The 16,247-nt window shown below is 46.4% G+C and overlaps 1 protein-coding gene across 2 annotated transcripts in view; it reads right to left on the reverse strand.

Moving 5' to 3' along the window:
* Positions 1 to 16,247, reverse strand: part of PAPPA (pappalysin 1) — a 254,987-nt gene that overhangs the window by 119,695 nt on the left and 119,045 nt on the right. For both annotated transcript variants that reach the window (XM_067743528.1, XM_067743530.1), the window contains one exon: positions 16,034 to 16,125. In XM_067743528.1, coding sequence (XP_067599629.1) covers positions 16,034 to 16,125 — 92 coding nt within the window. The remainder of the gene's footprint in view (positions 1 to 16,033; positions 16,126 to 16,247) is intronic.

Consider the following 16,247-nt stretch of genomic DNA (forward strand, 5'->3'; position numbering starts at 1 on the left):
GCCTGCGCTCTAGAGCCCGCGAGCCACAACTGCTGAGCCCACGTGCCACAACTCCTGAAGCCCACGCACCTAGTGCCCGAGCTCTGCAACAAGAGAAGCCACCCCAATGAGAAGCCTGTGCACCACAACGAAGAGTAGCCCCCGCTCGCCGCAACTAGAGAAAGCCCGCGCGCAGCAACGAAGACGCAACGCAGACAAAAATAAATAAATTAAATAAATAAATTAAAAAAACAATAAAATGTATTTGCTTCTTGATTTTTGTACCTTTCCTTTAATCATTAAATCCTTTTTTAAGTCTGAAGATGGGGAAATGGGTTCAACCAAATTAAAACAGAGAAGGGTACAGAAGAACTCTCCGAAGGATGTAGAAGAGGACATAATAAAAAGCAGATGGAACGAGGGACCGAAATCAACATCTGAAGCTCAGCTTTGTCACCAGATTATGTTTGGTGCTGGGCAACAGACATCATCATTGTGGGGTTCATTCTTTTTGTCTATTAAAAGAAAATGACAATATCACTTTTCCTACCCATTAGAGAAAGTGGTTGTAATGATCAGATAAAATAGTGTCATGGAAAACACTCAAGCATGTTGTTGTTCTACATTTTATGATCACAGGTACAATCTAGAACTCATCTCTCAAATCATCACATGGGCTTTCCAATTCACTGAGTCGGTCTCAGCTCGGTTATCACCTGCCTAATGAGGTCTTCTCTAACCATGCTAACTTCACTCCAGTCTCTCTCTACTCTACTAGTCTATTTTATTTTCTACATAGCATTATATTGCTTCTTCAAAGTCTCCTTGATCATTGCATTCTCTCTAAAGCAAAATGGCAGCTCTAAGAGAGCAGAAACAGGCTGTTTTGCCCACTATTGCATTCCAATCCCAGAACACAGAAGACAGGAAATATTTACTGGATGAATGAGTGAATGAATAAAGGTTTAGCACTGCCTTTAGAGGGCCTTCCCTGGTGGCGCAGTGGTTGAGAGTCCGCCTGCTGATGCAGGGGACGTGGGTTCGTGCCCCGGTCCGGGAAGATCCCACGTGCCGTGGAGCGGCTGGGCCCGTGAGCCATGTCCGCTGAGCCTGTGCATCCGGAGCCTGTGCTCCGCGGCGGGGGAGGCCACAGTAGTGAGAGGCCCGCGTACCGCAAAAAAAAAAAAAAAAAAAAAAAAAAGAAATTATCTAGTCTACATGCTTCCTTTTGTAAATACAGCAAGTGAAAGTTTCAGAGTTTCAGAAAGGTTAAGTAACTCGCTGGATGCTGCACAGTTCATTGTTATGGGCCAAGGGTTGGATTGGCTAATTAAGGCTCATTCTATAGATATTGGGAATATGCAATATTAAACAGAAATTGGTCCGTGAGAAATCCATGTATGTGAGCATTAAGCAAAACAGTGCATTCAAATAAAAGTCAGTATATGCACATATGCGTATCTATTCTTCAATCCTGCAAAACAAGCAGCCCACCGGTCTGTTAAGGCATCCTCAAGATGTCAGAGAAGACAGAATTTTGGACAAGTGGATGCTATGTTACCAGCAGCCAAGGGATCGAAGGCACCACATGAAAACCAAGCCAGTTACCCCAGGTCTGGCATAACTGTCGTGACTAACGTGACCACAGTGTGCTGGGTTCTTGGTGGGGTTCCCACGCAAGAAACTGGAGTGTCACAGTGGATCCCTCTGACCCTGAGCCCTGGTCGGTTTGGCCAGCCTTGAAGACTGTCCTCCTGCCAGATGGTTATGATAAGACCAAAAAGATGAGGCCTTCAAGCCACAGTTTCTTTATTCTCCAAGTTATAACACATGCTGCAGTGCTCTAAGGAGCAGTAGCCCAGTCAAGAGGCAGAAGTGCACTGAGGTAAGCTTTCTTTATCCTGCATGATGGGGTAGGCCACTCTTCTGTTCCTGGAGAAGATTTTATGTTAATTTGAATCTATATGTTTGGTTTGTATTATTGAACTGTATTTTTTTGTTTTTTATAGAAATGTGTGTATATGTCTCTCCCTTTCCTCCCAATAAGGAAAGAAGAGAGGAAAGAAGGAAGGAAAGATGGAAGAGAGAGAAGGAGAAAGAAAGATAGAAAAGCGGAATTGGTTCTAAATCTTAAGAGTTAACCTGGAATATTTGAAAATATCAATCAAAACCACTGTTGCTTTTCATCAGAGATGACAGATAAGAGTCAGCATAACTATTCACGCTCAAAAAAAGTTCCAAAGAGTAGCAGTCTCTCTGAGATCAGTTTCTACCAACTGCAGAAGGTGTTGGCCCAAACAAGAATGTGAGATTGCAGATTACGTTACTGAGAAGACAGTCGATCCTAGACCAGAGGTCAGAGAAGCCCCCTCTGATCCTAGAGATGGCTGGACAGATCAGTTCTGGGCCACCGATGAACTAGGATATGGTCAGCGGACGGGGCCCAAGGTAGGCGCCATCACTAAGCGATGCTCGTAGAGGTATGGAGTTGCTTAACCTGAAGGAGAGAAGGCTCCGAGGGGACACAGCAAAAAACTCTTCCAACGAACGACAGTTGCCCTGAAAATGAAACTGGCTACCTCAGAAGGTAGTTTTTCATTCAGCATTTTCTGACAGAGGCTTGAGGACAATTAACAAGGCGTAATCTGGTCCTTGCCTGCTTCTGCAGCCTTCTTTCTAATGTAATCTAATTTCAGCTCCAGGCAGGCTGAACGGACCATGTTTTCTCTCACCTCCCCACCTGTGCGGAAGCTCCCCCCGGATTCACAACCCTGCTTTTCCTATGACTAGTCTCCGTTCATCCTTTATCCATATTTAACCAGACACGACTCTGGAAAATCCCTCTAGCAATCCACTCACGAGAGGCTACTTAACCCTCTCTTCATCTTCCAGCAGAAGCCTGCTTCTACTGTACTTCTCTACTTCTCTAATTAAAATGATAGCTACCATGCAGATGTAAGCTATTATATATAGAATGGATAAACAAGGTCCTACTGTATAGCACAGGGAACTATATTCAATATCCTGTGATAAACCATAATGGAGAAGAATATAAGTAAAAAAAATATATATATATATGAATCACTTTGCTGTACAGCAGAAATTAACACATTATAAATCAACTATACTTCAATAAAAACAAACAAACAAAAATGATAGCTACCATGCAATAAGGGTATTTGCTAAGTGAACGAATGGATGACCTGGTCCGTGCCATGCACAATGTTAAATGTTTTTAAATATGTAAATGTCATTTAATCCTAGAAGAGTCCTATGTATTTGGTGCTATTATTATCCTCATTTAACAGACAAGGAAATTGACGTGTAACGAGGGTAAGGCATTACCTAAGGTTTCAGGAATCAAACCCTGACTACTGTGATTCCAAAATCCATACCCTCCCGTCCACCCCTGCTGCCCAGTTCACGTCTCTTGTGTGGATGTGGAGGCTGAGGAGGAGCTAATGAGACAAGCTGATCTGATTCTCTCTGAGATGCCCTGCGATTTTGTGGTACTTGGGGGCTCAGGGGTCTGATGGAGCTGCGGGCACATCCCTGCTCTTCACTAATTAGCTGGGTGTTGATGAGCAGCGCACTTCATCTGAGTCCCAGTTTCTTCTTTGGCAATTGGTGAAATAATGACTCTTCCCAGACGTTTGGGGGATGAAAATGAGAAGCGGTATAGAAAATGCCTAGCACGGACATCTAGCATGAAAAGAAATTCTGTGAAGAATCAGGAGTCTCCCTTCCCTAAAGGAAACAATCTGTCTCGGCTACCTTGTGCCCGTTAAAGTGCACGGGCTCAGTAACTCATGTTTTGGTTAAACCTTTAAATTTTCTTTTTCAAGGGGAATCTGAGTTTTTGTTGGCAAGGGATCGAACAGGCGCAGGCCGGCCTCTGGGCCCACAGTCCATTAGGGAATTTATGAGGGGAGATGAGGGACCGTCAACTCAAGTACTCCCTTCAGAGGCAGTACTTACAAAGCCATCAATTTCCTTAACAAAGACCATTGGCTTAAATGCCCCTTAAAGCAGTGTTATTTACACAGTTCTCCACTTCCCTTTGAATTCTCTGCCTGGGGGGCGGCCTACCTGCAGTTCTTTCCAGCTACTAGTTAATTAGGCTCCCGCCCAGAAAGGAAGCCAGCAGAAACTGGGACTTGGTTTTGAAAAGCAGCTCGATTTGGGGGTTATCACAGAGTTCACCCAAGCCACTGGTACTGCCTGCCGCTTCTGCTAATGTTCTAAAACGTGTGGACCTTGTCAGAGTTAGGACCATGGGTGGTATTGTGAGATAGAGAAGGAGTGACTGACCATTCCAGCTGTCTCTGCTTTGCAGGAAAGTAAAATAAAGCTCAAAGAGCATTAATGGCAAACACTCCTAGGGTGCTTTCTAGCTCTGTAGCATATCAATATGGTAATACTGCAGTTTTATAGATGAGGAAACTAAAGTGGCCCACACCCCTTTTTGTGGCACAGCTGGGATTTGAACCAAGCAGCCAAGCTCCAGAGCCTGGGCACGGAACCACCGTACTGAGCTACTCAAACGGATACATTGATCACTTTCTGAAGAACAGGATCTGTCCCAAGCCCAGCAGATCTGGCATCCTCAGTGCCTTAGCGTGAACCTGACACATAAGAGGTGCTCAACAAATATGGGATGAATAAATTCATAAATGTATGAAAGACTATATCACAGCTACCCTATAAAGTAAGGAACATAGCTCCCACTCCACAGCTGGCAAAAGATGCTTGGGGACCAAGCCTGGAGCTAGAAGCAGTCCCCTGTGCCGCTGCGTCAGGTCAACTGGTCTACTCACAGTACTGCAGAAGAACCCTCATTCTGGACCTTTATTTTTATCAGCAGAGACCCTGCACCTGATCTTACTGAGCCCAGCTGTCCAGGAAGCTTTCACAGACTCACCACCCCCAACCAGGGGTTTTCCCACTCCTTCTGGGGCCCCCTCACACCGATCCCTGCACATCTTTAAGGACCACTGCCCTCTGGAGTCCACCAATGAAGGACTTCTTCTTAGGCCAGTTGTCACTCCCATCTGCATCCTGCCTAGTACAGAGCTTTGTATGCAGCAGGAGCTTAACGGAGACAAACACTAGTGTGAGATGGATCACATTTGCTTCCAGCTGTCTTTCCAGGACCCCTGAGGCTGTTGCCTTGAGGCCAGAGGAGGCAACCCTAGAGTTTGTAAGGGGAGCTGCAGACACTGGGTGTGGAATATTTTATCTTTCTTCCCGGCAAATTAAAAATCCAGTCCCTTAAAAATTATTATAATTTCAGATTTTCTTTATCTTAATTTCTCCTTGGTACTTAATCAGGAGCAGCCAAGAAAAAAATCGCTTTTAGTTTTTCCTCCGTTGAGGAGTTAATGATCTGTAAACAAACACTTCAGACGCGTTTCTTAAAGAGACCCCGATCCTTTTGTCATGTGAAATTCCTTTTGCACCTTGCATTGTTTCCCCTCTCATTATCTGTTTGCTGGTAGGCTCTTCAGCTCTTGAGAGTACACATTTTTATTAGATAATCTTAATGATGAAGAGGTAGCATAAATTAGTGGTTCAACCTGAGGGTTTTGTGTGTATGTGTGTGTGTGTGTGTAATTTATTTATTATTATTTTTTAACATCTTTATTGGAGTATAATTGCTTTACAATGGTGTGTTAGTTTCTGCTTTATAACAAAGTGAATCAGTTATACATACACATATGTTCCCATATCTCTTCCCTCTTGCGTCTCCCTCCCTCCCACCCTCCCTATCCCACCCCTCTAGGTGGTCACAAAGCACCGAGCTGATCTCCCTGTGCTATGCGGCTGCTTCCCACTAGCTATCTACCTTACGTTTGGTAGTGTATATATGTCCATGCCACTCTCTCACTTTGTCCCAGCTTACCCTTCCCCTCCCCATATCCTTAAGTCCATGCTCTAGTAGGTCTGTGTCTTTATTCCCGTCTTACAACCTGAGGGTTTAAGAGCCAGACTTCCAGGGCTGGAATCCCTTACTGGGAGCCTTGGTTAATTACTTAACATCTCTCTGCTTTTTCCTTATCTACAGGACCAACACAATTAGTCAAAGGAGTTAACAGAGGAAAAGCATTAAATTCATAACGAGCAATTTCTACTGTTATGACTATTGTTTGAGATGAAGAGATGGAATAGGACTGGAAACACACATCCATATGTCATCACTTCTACTGGTTCAGAAGCTCTGGTATTTTGGAGGAGGGCACTGGCTCCTCTAGTTTTGAAGTTGGGCAGTTCTTGGTTCAGATCCCAGCTCTGCCACTTAATAATCACCTGCTTTAAAGAAGTCATTTCATCTCCCTGAGCCTCAGTTTCTTTTTGTGTAAAATGGGAGTAATAATCCCTGCCTTCCAGCAGCGCCGAGAAGATTGAAAGAGGAGAGAGGAGAGCCCTGTGTGTGGCACACTGCTGGCATGGGATGTGACACTTGCGAAAGTTTGTGTCCTCTTGTGTTGGTTTTCCAGCTCAATAAACATTTACTGAATGGAGGTCACTTTCTCAAAAGTCACTTAAACACTGGGGACTCTGCTGTGTCATCTGGAAAGCGGTGATGAGAATGCCTGGTTGTCAGGGATGCTGTGGGTTTGAAATGAGACAACGTAGTGGGTTCTTAATAAACATGAACGTGCCCCTTTCTACAGCCCAGGGAGGATCCAGGCCACCGTCTGAAGCTTTAGGCAGTAAGCTGCCTGGGCTCCTCTAGCCACTCTTTTCTGCTTTGAAGTATCATTTGATTCAGTGCATCAGACAATGCCTGGCTCTAGCTGGATGCTGGGAACACAGGGATAGGCAGGATGACTTCTTTCAAGGGTGAGGGAAACTGACGTGTACACAAAAAATGTGGGGAGTGAATATAATTACGGCTATGCTGCTACAGGCTGAGGGGCGAGATGGATGAGGTGATATTCTCACCTCTCTGTCTCTCATCTGCCTTGACCTCCCTAATTGGCTATTCTTTCACCCACCTACAGACTCATCCATCTATGCCAGCAGTTGGTCAGCAACCTTTTCTGTACGAGGCCAGATAGTAAATATTTTGGCTTTGTGGACCATACAGGGTCTCTAGGAACTACGCAACTCTGTCTCTTTAGTAGCAAATATCTAAACCAAGGGGCACAGTTGTGGTTCAGTCAAACCCGATCTACCCAAATAGGCAGCACCTGGGGTTTGGCCACGGGCAGTAGTTTTCTGACCCCTGATCTAGGCAAGCATGTGTTTGCCTCCTGTGCCCAGTACAGGGGCGTGGCTGCAAGTACAGACGGCACACAGAGGACGTGCCTTCTCCTCCTTTCATGCCGGAAGCAGCAGCCTCCCTGGGGTCCTCAGGGACCGGAGGAGTACAGCCTGCAGCCTCCAGCCTCTTCTCTCCCCTCCCTCACTACCATCCAGCCATGATGACTTTCTCTGACCCCCTCAAAAGCTCTTTCCTGCCTCGAGGATTTAACAGTCTGAACTTCTTGCAATCCTCACTCCAGCACCCTAATTTGTCCACTTCCTATTCAACCTTCAAGTCTCAGCTTGAATGTCTTGTCTCCAAGGAGGCCTCTCCTAGCCCTTCGACGTGAGGAGGTCCCTCACTTACAAACCCCACATGTATTTCCACTCAGTGGCATTTCCAACAATTACATTTAAATAATCCTTAGTGTCATTTCCTTGGCCTCCCTGGCCTTCCTTGTTCACTGCCATTTCCCCTGCAACTAGCACAGTGCTTGGCACACAGCAGCTATCAATAAACGTGTGACTAAATGGCATGACGTGACCCAGCAGCCAATCTGCACCATCCTCTGGCTGGTTCTGATGGCATATGTTACAGCACACAGCCGCTTTATCCTGCAAACCACAGCAGTGGGGGTTCACAGGGTCCTGACGGCCCATCCATCATTTTATTTTAAGCACATTACTTCTCTGTCCAAAAAAGAAAAGGAGGATACAATTAGGCCTACATCCCTCACTTGCTTAATATTTCAATTTCCCCCAGGGCACTCCCTTCAAGTGGAGATCACAGCTCATGAATATTGAATGTCTCTTCCAACCCACCACGGTCCCCAAGAAAGAGCAGAGAGTCAGGATCTAGGAAAGGCCCCTGCCCCCCAGGCCTCTCCCCTCTCCTGGGCTACCTGGGTCATGACTGCACAGATGCAGATGCACATCAAGGCACCTGAATGGGCAGGTGGATTTCTGGTCACTTTAAATGCCACAAAGAAGCCCTGGTTCTTGGCTACCCAGATTCACCTGCCTTGGAGGCTGCATTTCAAATGCGCACATCAAAGTTTGGTCTTGATTCCTTGAATTCAGGAAAGCTCCAGGCCCTCCTGAGCCTGACCCCTCCCTGGGAGTCAGGAGGCCAACCCAGACGAAGGGCGAGGATTCCTCCCTTCTGGCATCTGAGGCCATCCTGTTTCTTTTCATTCCTGAATGGCCTCTCTGTGGGGTAGGCCTCCCGGGCTTCTAAAGGAGGTGGTAAGCCGTGGTCTGAGGCTGGATGGCAGGCTTGATCCTAACTGGTGCTGACTCAAGGGTGTTTGAATGCGTCCATCAGACCTCCCGGTTGAGGACTGCAGATCTTTGGGCCCACCCTGCACAGCAGCCTTCCGCCCCATCACCTCCCTTCCCTGCGTCTTTGTCCCCTCGGTGACCCCCTCTGACCCTCCGGGGTAAAGGAATTCCTTTCTCCTCCCCAAGCCCTCATTTCTTTTAAAATGCACAGTTTAAAAACAATAACGATCTGGGATTTAAATTCTGGAAGTCGGGGCTGGAAGGGCCTGGGGGAGCTCATCTAGCTCACCCCCATCACGTTACAGCTGGGGAGACTGAGATCAAGGGGCCTCAGCCACTTCTCATGATGGCAAGATGTAGCTCAGGACCATTTTTCCTGGAGATGGACAGGAGGCCTCTGCATCGCCAACTGAGATGGGAAGTGAGGAAGGGGAAGATAGCAGAAATGTCTACTAACTGCCAGGTATTGTGCTAGACACCCTATAGGAGCTATTTCCATCTTTCTCTAAACATAACTGCGTTGTGATTATGCCTGTTTCCCAGAAGAGAAGACTGAGACTCAGTGAGTGGCCAATAGACCTTTGAACTCAGGCTCCTCTGTCGCCAACACACTGCCATGACAACGGGACAAAGTGTCAAACTCCTCCTAGGCTAAAAAACAGTGTGGCCATATTCAATGGAGGGTGAGCTCTTAAAAACAAAAATACAACCCAAAACACGGAATGGCACTATGTCAAGGGCATGGGCTTTGGGCAGCGGAATGTTCATAGGGGGATAATAACTGAAAATTGTCGTCTTCATGACTCATGAAAAGGCACAGGAAGGATATATGCATTCACTTTTGTCTCCTGCTGTGTCAATGGCAACAAAGCAGAAATAGTGAAAAAGAGGCTATCTACTGCTTTGGGGAGGGTTCATCTGGGTACTGGACACGGTCTTTAGAACTTAGAAGTAGGCAGACGGGATGTAAGGTCTCCGTCTCTGAGCCTCTTGCCTGTATGAGTTAGGGCAATTCACCTCAGTGTCCCAGTTTCCTCATCAGCAAAACGGGCATTCTTATTCTGACCAAATGGAGTTGCTGGAAGGGTAAATGGAATCATTTGAAAAAAGGGTTCTAAGCAAAGAAGTTGGTACAGTTGGGTGCCTGATAAGTGAAATAACTTCATGGTTAAGTGCGCAGACTTTGCCTAGGTACTGTGAATCCCATCTCTGCTTTTTCTAGCTGTGTAACCTTAGGCAAATTATTTAACCTCTCTGAACCTCATTTTCGTTCCTCTACACTCCTGGGATAATAACATTATTTATCTCATAGGGTTCCTGGGAAGATTGATATAGCTTTCAAATTAATGATATTAATAACAATAATAATCACAGCAGTAGCAAACACATATATAACACCTACTAGGTGCCACTGTTTTTTTTTTGTTTTGTTTTTTTGCAGTACGCGGGCCTCTCACTGTTGTGGCCTCTCCCCTTGCGGAGCACAGGCTCCGGACGCACAGGCTCAGCGGCCATGGCTCATGGGTCCAGCCGCTCCGCGCCACGTGAGATCTTCCCGGACCGGGGCGCGAACCCGTGTCCCCTGCATCGGCAGGCGGACTCTCAACCACTGCGCCACCAGGGAAGCCCGTTGCCACTGTTTTAAAATGCTTTACCTACAGAGCCTCATTTCACCTTCACAACAACTGTGAGAAGCAGGAACTATTACTAACCCGTTTTACTGATGAGAAAACTGAGGCACAGATAAAATGGGTTTGGGCCTGGCTTCTCACCCCAAATCCATGCTCTTAATCATTACGGAATGTGTCATTATGCCAGTACTAAGCATGTCACCCATGCTAGCCGACAGATCACCACCATCAGCACCTTCATCACCACTCCCATGATTACCACTAACATTTCTCTTTTCCTCTTTTAAAGACCTGTCTTCATGTTAAAAGCAGCTTTATTTCAAGAAGGTATTTTGGCGCAAGTCACTATATTTTTTCCACAGAGGGAGGTCTGAAGGACTACGTGCAGCCAGGAGAAGTTTTATTTTATTCTTTTTCAATTTCAATTTTTTTTTTTTAAGGTGAGAGGTGGATCATCTATTATGATTTCACGTTGTTAGAAAGAAAAATAATAATAAACGCAACTCCCAGCAGAGCCCATTCTTCCTCCGTTTCCACTCCCCCTCCCCCTACCAGATGCTGTTTTCCTTTTCAGTCACTGTTGTTCTACAGTCTCATCAGAACATCCACCAAGAAGACATGGCGATTCATCTTCTTGTTTTCCTTTCTCGCCTTGGCTCGGAGCAGGCCAGGGCGGCCTGACAGAGGGGCCACAAGGCTCGGTGACCCCCGCCCCTCCCAGTGACTTGTGGGGAAGTGGATTGATCCCTCCTCCTCCTTATCTGCTCACACATAATTGAGTTATTGGCCCTGGCTCTAGGACAGGGCTGGAGTTGCTGTGTCGGACCAGAGACAAAGTAATGCTAATGGCAGGGAACGGGGGAGAGGAGGGGAGAGGGGAGGAGGGAGCTGGAAAAAGAGACAGGCAGGGAGTATGTGTGTGTGTCTGGGAAAGACAACGTGGGGGTCCGTTTGCTTTGTTTTCTTAACTATATATCAGCATCAAGCAGGATTTGAAACCCCAAAGCCCTTAAATGGATGCCTGACAGATGGAGGATTCCTCGCTGTCAGACGGAAAGAAGTCTTAGGGCCCTCAGCACGATCACTCTCATTTCACAAAGGGAGAAACTGAGGCTCCGAGGTGAGACGCAAAGCTGCAACCCAGCCTCTCAAGTCTGAGCTAAGACCTGGACCCAGCTCTCCTGAAAGACACAGGGTGCTAAATCAACACAGCATGAGAAGGCCCCCACAGTCGCATCTCCTGTAATGGATTAAACGCCATCTCCGAAGGTAGCGCATTTCCAGCACCCGCTCAAGATATATTGCTGCGTATAACCCCTTTTGGGGATGCTTCACATTTTGTCTGACTAATTTGACCATTACCTTCCCTCCTTCAGCTTTTATCAGCAGCCTGTCTGTAGTTTATGACTCAGTGCTTTAGAAACAGAATTCCCAACACTGCGAACAATGCCTCCAGCCAGAGCCTGTTGGGATGGGGTGTGGGGAGTTATCGTTTCACTGATACCACATTTTTTAACCGAAACTTCAGGCCTGGTGTATGTTATATTTTAAAAAGGGGGGAAAAGGACAAGATAAGTTCCACATTGCCGGGGACGTAGCCTCATTGCCTAAGAGGTCTTGTGGGTGGTGTTCCCTTTAACAAGCAACTTATTATGTGTTGGGGATGAGGGCTCTGGGGGTGGGAAAGTGGGAAAGGGAAGTCCCAGGGTGTTACATAATAACACATTGGCACCTTGGGAATACTTCCGGATGTGTGGGCTCCTGCGAAGTGAATGAGAATGCCACCATAAATCTGTCACCCACCCTCACACTGGTGTTACCAAAGCCAGGGAAAACATTCGCCCGACTAAATGGTCGGTGACAAAAAAATAAAAAAGAAGCGAAGGAAGGGACGAAGAAAACATGGAAGGAAGGATGGAAGGGAATCATTCAGCTGGGGAGGCAGCCGGGAAGGCAGAGCTGCAGAGCAGAAAATGCTGAGGCTCTCCGTCTGGAGATGGGATCACAGCTCTAGGAACCGTGTGACCTTGGGCAATTCAGGCATCCTAGTGGGTCTCAGATCCCTCATCTGGACATAAGAGACCTCACATAGGCTCACGTTAAACAAAGGTGCATGGCATAAGGCATGCCACCTGGTGGGTATCCATACACGGTGGTGTGGCTGACACTCACCCCCCACCTCAACACACACGGAGGTAATGGTTAGTGTGCAACTTGCTAGGAATGGGGCTAAACCTCGTAGCATCTTATGACAACAATCTTCAGTAGGGATTCTAAGTGACGATCAACAGAAACCAACTTTGCCTAACTTAAGCAAAACAAGCAAACAAGCAAAGTCTATTCACAGCATACTGGATACTTATGGAAGTCTCCCTAGGAGGGTTGGAGAGTGTTTTGAAGCCTGATTCCAAGCTCAGGATTAGCCCCCAGGACTGCTCTGGCGAAGACATCTCAGAGCTGTGGCCACACGAAGTCATTTCAGCACTCATGCTAGATGCTGTCATTGGTACTTTGGAAACACATGGGTTGTGGCCACTCCCGCCATCTTCATCAAAATGATGTCTGCAGGGTCCCTATGTCTTCTGATTCAGTCTTGGGGTGGTGTGTATGATTGGGGGTCAGGGGGAAAGCGCAGGTCACATGCCCACATTCAGCTACAAGGGAGACTGGGAGGAGGGGATGTTTGCATGACCAACTTCTGTCGTGGGGCTCTGCCTCTCTAGTATTACAACAAGGAGAGTTCTTTCCTAAATCTAGGAAAGGGATTCAGATAATAAGTGTCCACAAATGTTGGTAAATATCTTCCACAATTAAGTCCCAGGACTGTTACCATTTTCTGGATGAGAACACTGAAGCTGAGCGAAGGTCCCATGTCTAAGCCATATATCAACCCAAGTCAGTCTCACTCAAGCCTGTTCTCTTGGCTACCATCTTGATCACCATCTTGACACATGCAGTGATGAGAACAACATGCACCCCAGCCAAGCCTCCCACACTCCAGTCTCATTTCTCTGACTCACTAAACCTGGATCTTCTGGGAGCCACAGATTCACTGTCTATTTTTCAACTCTTCTTCTTTGAGGAAGATGCCTTTCTAGACTCAAAGCCATGGAGTTCGTCCTTGGAATATAGTTCCTAGGCAATGGGATCTCTGGACAGACTCCTTTCTTCCTGGAATGTCCGGAATCTCTGTGTCTCTATAATGGAATTCTAAATGGTGAGCTGGGGGGTGCATAGCTGAGGTCCTTCCTCTAACACAACTAAACTCAATACACAGGGGGAACAGACAGCCTTCCCTGGACACCATCCACACCACCGACAGTTCTGTATTCCATTACACGAATTGCTCCACAGTAGTATGTTCCTTGCTCACCGCCAAAGCCCTACAAGACCAAGAGCTGTCCTGTAAAAGATATCTTGCAGGAAGCTCAGCACAGTTAGCTCTGGAGTCAGACTCTCTGGGTGGAAGTCCCAGCTCTACCACTTCACTGCATATCCTTAGTTCACTTCCCCATGCCTCAGCCTCCTCTTTTGAGAAGCAGGCACTACAAGGGTCGTTAGGAGAATGAGAGTTATACATGTGCTCGGCATACAATAGGTGTTCAGTACATATCATCATCATCAGCAGAACACCTAGGATGTACTACAGAATAACAGTACATAAAGTGGACCTGTGAGGCTCCAAGTCTCATCCTCTTGGTAACTCCCTCATCTTCACTCCTCTCCTCTTAAGCCTTTCAGTTAACACAGCTTGAAAATCATGATCTATTCCAGTCATTTTGGCCAAAGTGTAGGTGGGGAAGGAATACCCAAAGAGCTAAAGCAAGATAGGACTGGACTCACAGTCTCCTAAGCCTTACCACTGTATGTATAAAATTCAGTTATTTTTCTAAGAAATGGTGAACCATGTCATAACTTTCACCTCCTCTTTGCACTAGACTCCAGCAACCAATAGTATCAATGACCCCCAAATCCGTGGACCAACAAATGTTGTCTGTAAAGGGCCAGATAGTAAATATTTAAGGCTCTTTGGCCCACAGGGTCTCTGTTGTAACCCCTCAATTCTAGGGTCGTAGCAAAAAAGCAGCCATAGATAATAAGAGATGGGTGTGCTGTGTTCTAGAAAACTTTATTTACAAATATAGGCAGTAGGCCAGTTCTGGCCCAAGGATTGTAATTGGCAGATCTGTTCCATGGACAGTACCATATCCTAACTTAACCACATCGTACCTTCTTCCCATAAGCGCTGAAGTCACATGCCATCTTGGTGGCAGTAAAATAGGTGGACACTCTCCAGCAAGATCTGACAGTGATGTTGGGCGCCATGAGGATGATGGCAAAGGCAAGAGATGGTTCAAGCAGAACTCACGATTATGAGAAATCATCACACACTTTGGAAACCATACAACAGAAGTGCAGATAAGGCTCTTAGAGACCACCTAACCCAATCCTTTCAATTTATGGGAGGTAGACTGAGGTCCAGTCTAGGGAAGTGACTTGGCCAGCTTCAAGCAGCAAGTTCTCAGCACAGCTGGGACCAGAGATCCTGGTTTTCTTAAATTTAGTCCAAGGCTCTTTCCACCCTACCACTAGGCTCATATCAAGGTTTTATTATGAATCATACTCAGATCAACAGAGAAGAGAGAGAAAAAAATCTTCTGCCCTTTAAAAACCCAAGGCCCTGACCGGAAACTGTCCTGCTCTTCCTCCCTCCATATCTTCCTTTCTTTCCATCCACGAACAGTTTCGGGCCACCTCTATTGTGTTGCTCAGCCCACACGTGGTGCCAAGGAGATAGTAGGTGCTCAATAAATGTGTCTGAGAATGGAATACAAGGTAAATGATACATGGTAAAAACCTCACAGAGCTCACAATATACCAGGGGAAGAAAGGTCTAAAAGCTCGCCTGCAGTGTGCTGCAAACGCGAGGAACCGATGACATTTCCTCCCCTTTAGTCCTCCTAGAAAATTGCCTTTCAGTGAGAAATCTTCCCACTGACATTTTCATCCCTTCCTTAGATGGAACACCTCTCTCTTTTGTACTTGCAAATGAATTGTGATTAGTTTTCACCTCCAGCCCAGGGGATTAGCCAGGGGACCTTTGATCTTCAGGTATCGATTTGCATCTTAAAGGAAGCATGATCTCATCTGGGCCAGCTCAAAATTCCATCCCTGCCCCCCAGCCCCCGTCTGTTTACCAGCCCCGGGCTGACCAGGGCCTCCCAAGTGGGGCTAAAACAACAAGATCAGCCAGACTCCTGGGGAAGGCAGAGGAAAACAAATTTCCCATCTGACTCCATAAAGGTGGGAAAAGGACATTTGCTTTCTAAACACAGGCTGGTCTGCTGGTCTGTTATTTCTCTTTCCTCAAGTCAGAGAGACTAGATCCTGGCTAGAGACTGTACAGCAAAATGAACTGAGCTTGTGTGTGAGAATCGGACAAAATCAGGTTTGAGTCCTGGTTCTGTCTTCAATCCTAACCTGTGTGACTCTGGACATATTTTAAAATCTCCCTGGCTTTTGATTTTTCTCATCTCTAAAGTAAGAATAAAAGCCTTAAAAATCTATGCTAATAATTAACCTGGAAGTTGGCATGAAGAAAAGGAATAATGTATGTAAGGTAAAGCTTGATCAAAAGGGTTGCCCATCATCACCATCATCTATGAGATCATAAGCTCCATGAGGGCAGGGATACCTGCCATTTGTTTGTTTCCATTGCTGTATTCACTAGTACCTACAACAGTGCCTGGCCCCCTAGGAGGTACTCAATAAATATGTGTAATATAAAGGAGTGAATTATCATTTAGTTATAACTATTGCTGTTACTGTAACTGACTAGCCATTCTGCGCTGTCCACTTCTCCAGCCAGGCCCAGAGAAAGGACAAGGACTTACCGATGCAATTGAAGGAAACTTCCTGTCGGCAGAAAAGGGAGCAGCCATCCCCATTGATCTTATTCATGTCATCACATTCTTCACCTTGGCTTCTGCAGAATGGATATAGAGGGGGAAATGTGTCAGATCAGCTTCAGACCCACAGCTGGACATGGAAAAGTCCCTCTCCGGGGCCAGGAACTTTCTGGTGAGGCCTCGGGCAAGTCCCTTTCCC

The sequence above is a fragment of the Pseudorca crassidens genome, chromosome 7 (assembly GCF_039906515.1).
Source record: "Pseudorca crassidens isolate mPseCra1 chromosome 7, mPseCra1.hap1, whole genome shotgun sequence".
NCBI lineage: Eukaryota > Metazoa > Chordata > Mammalia > Artiodactyla > Delphinidae > Pseudorca > Pseudorca crassidens.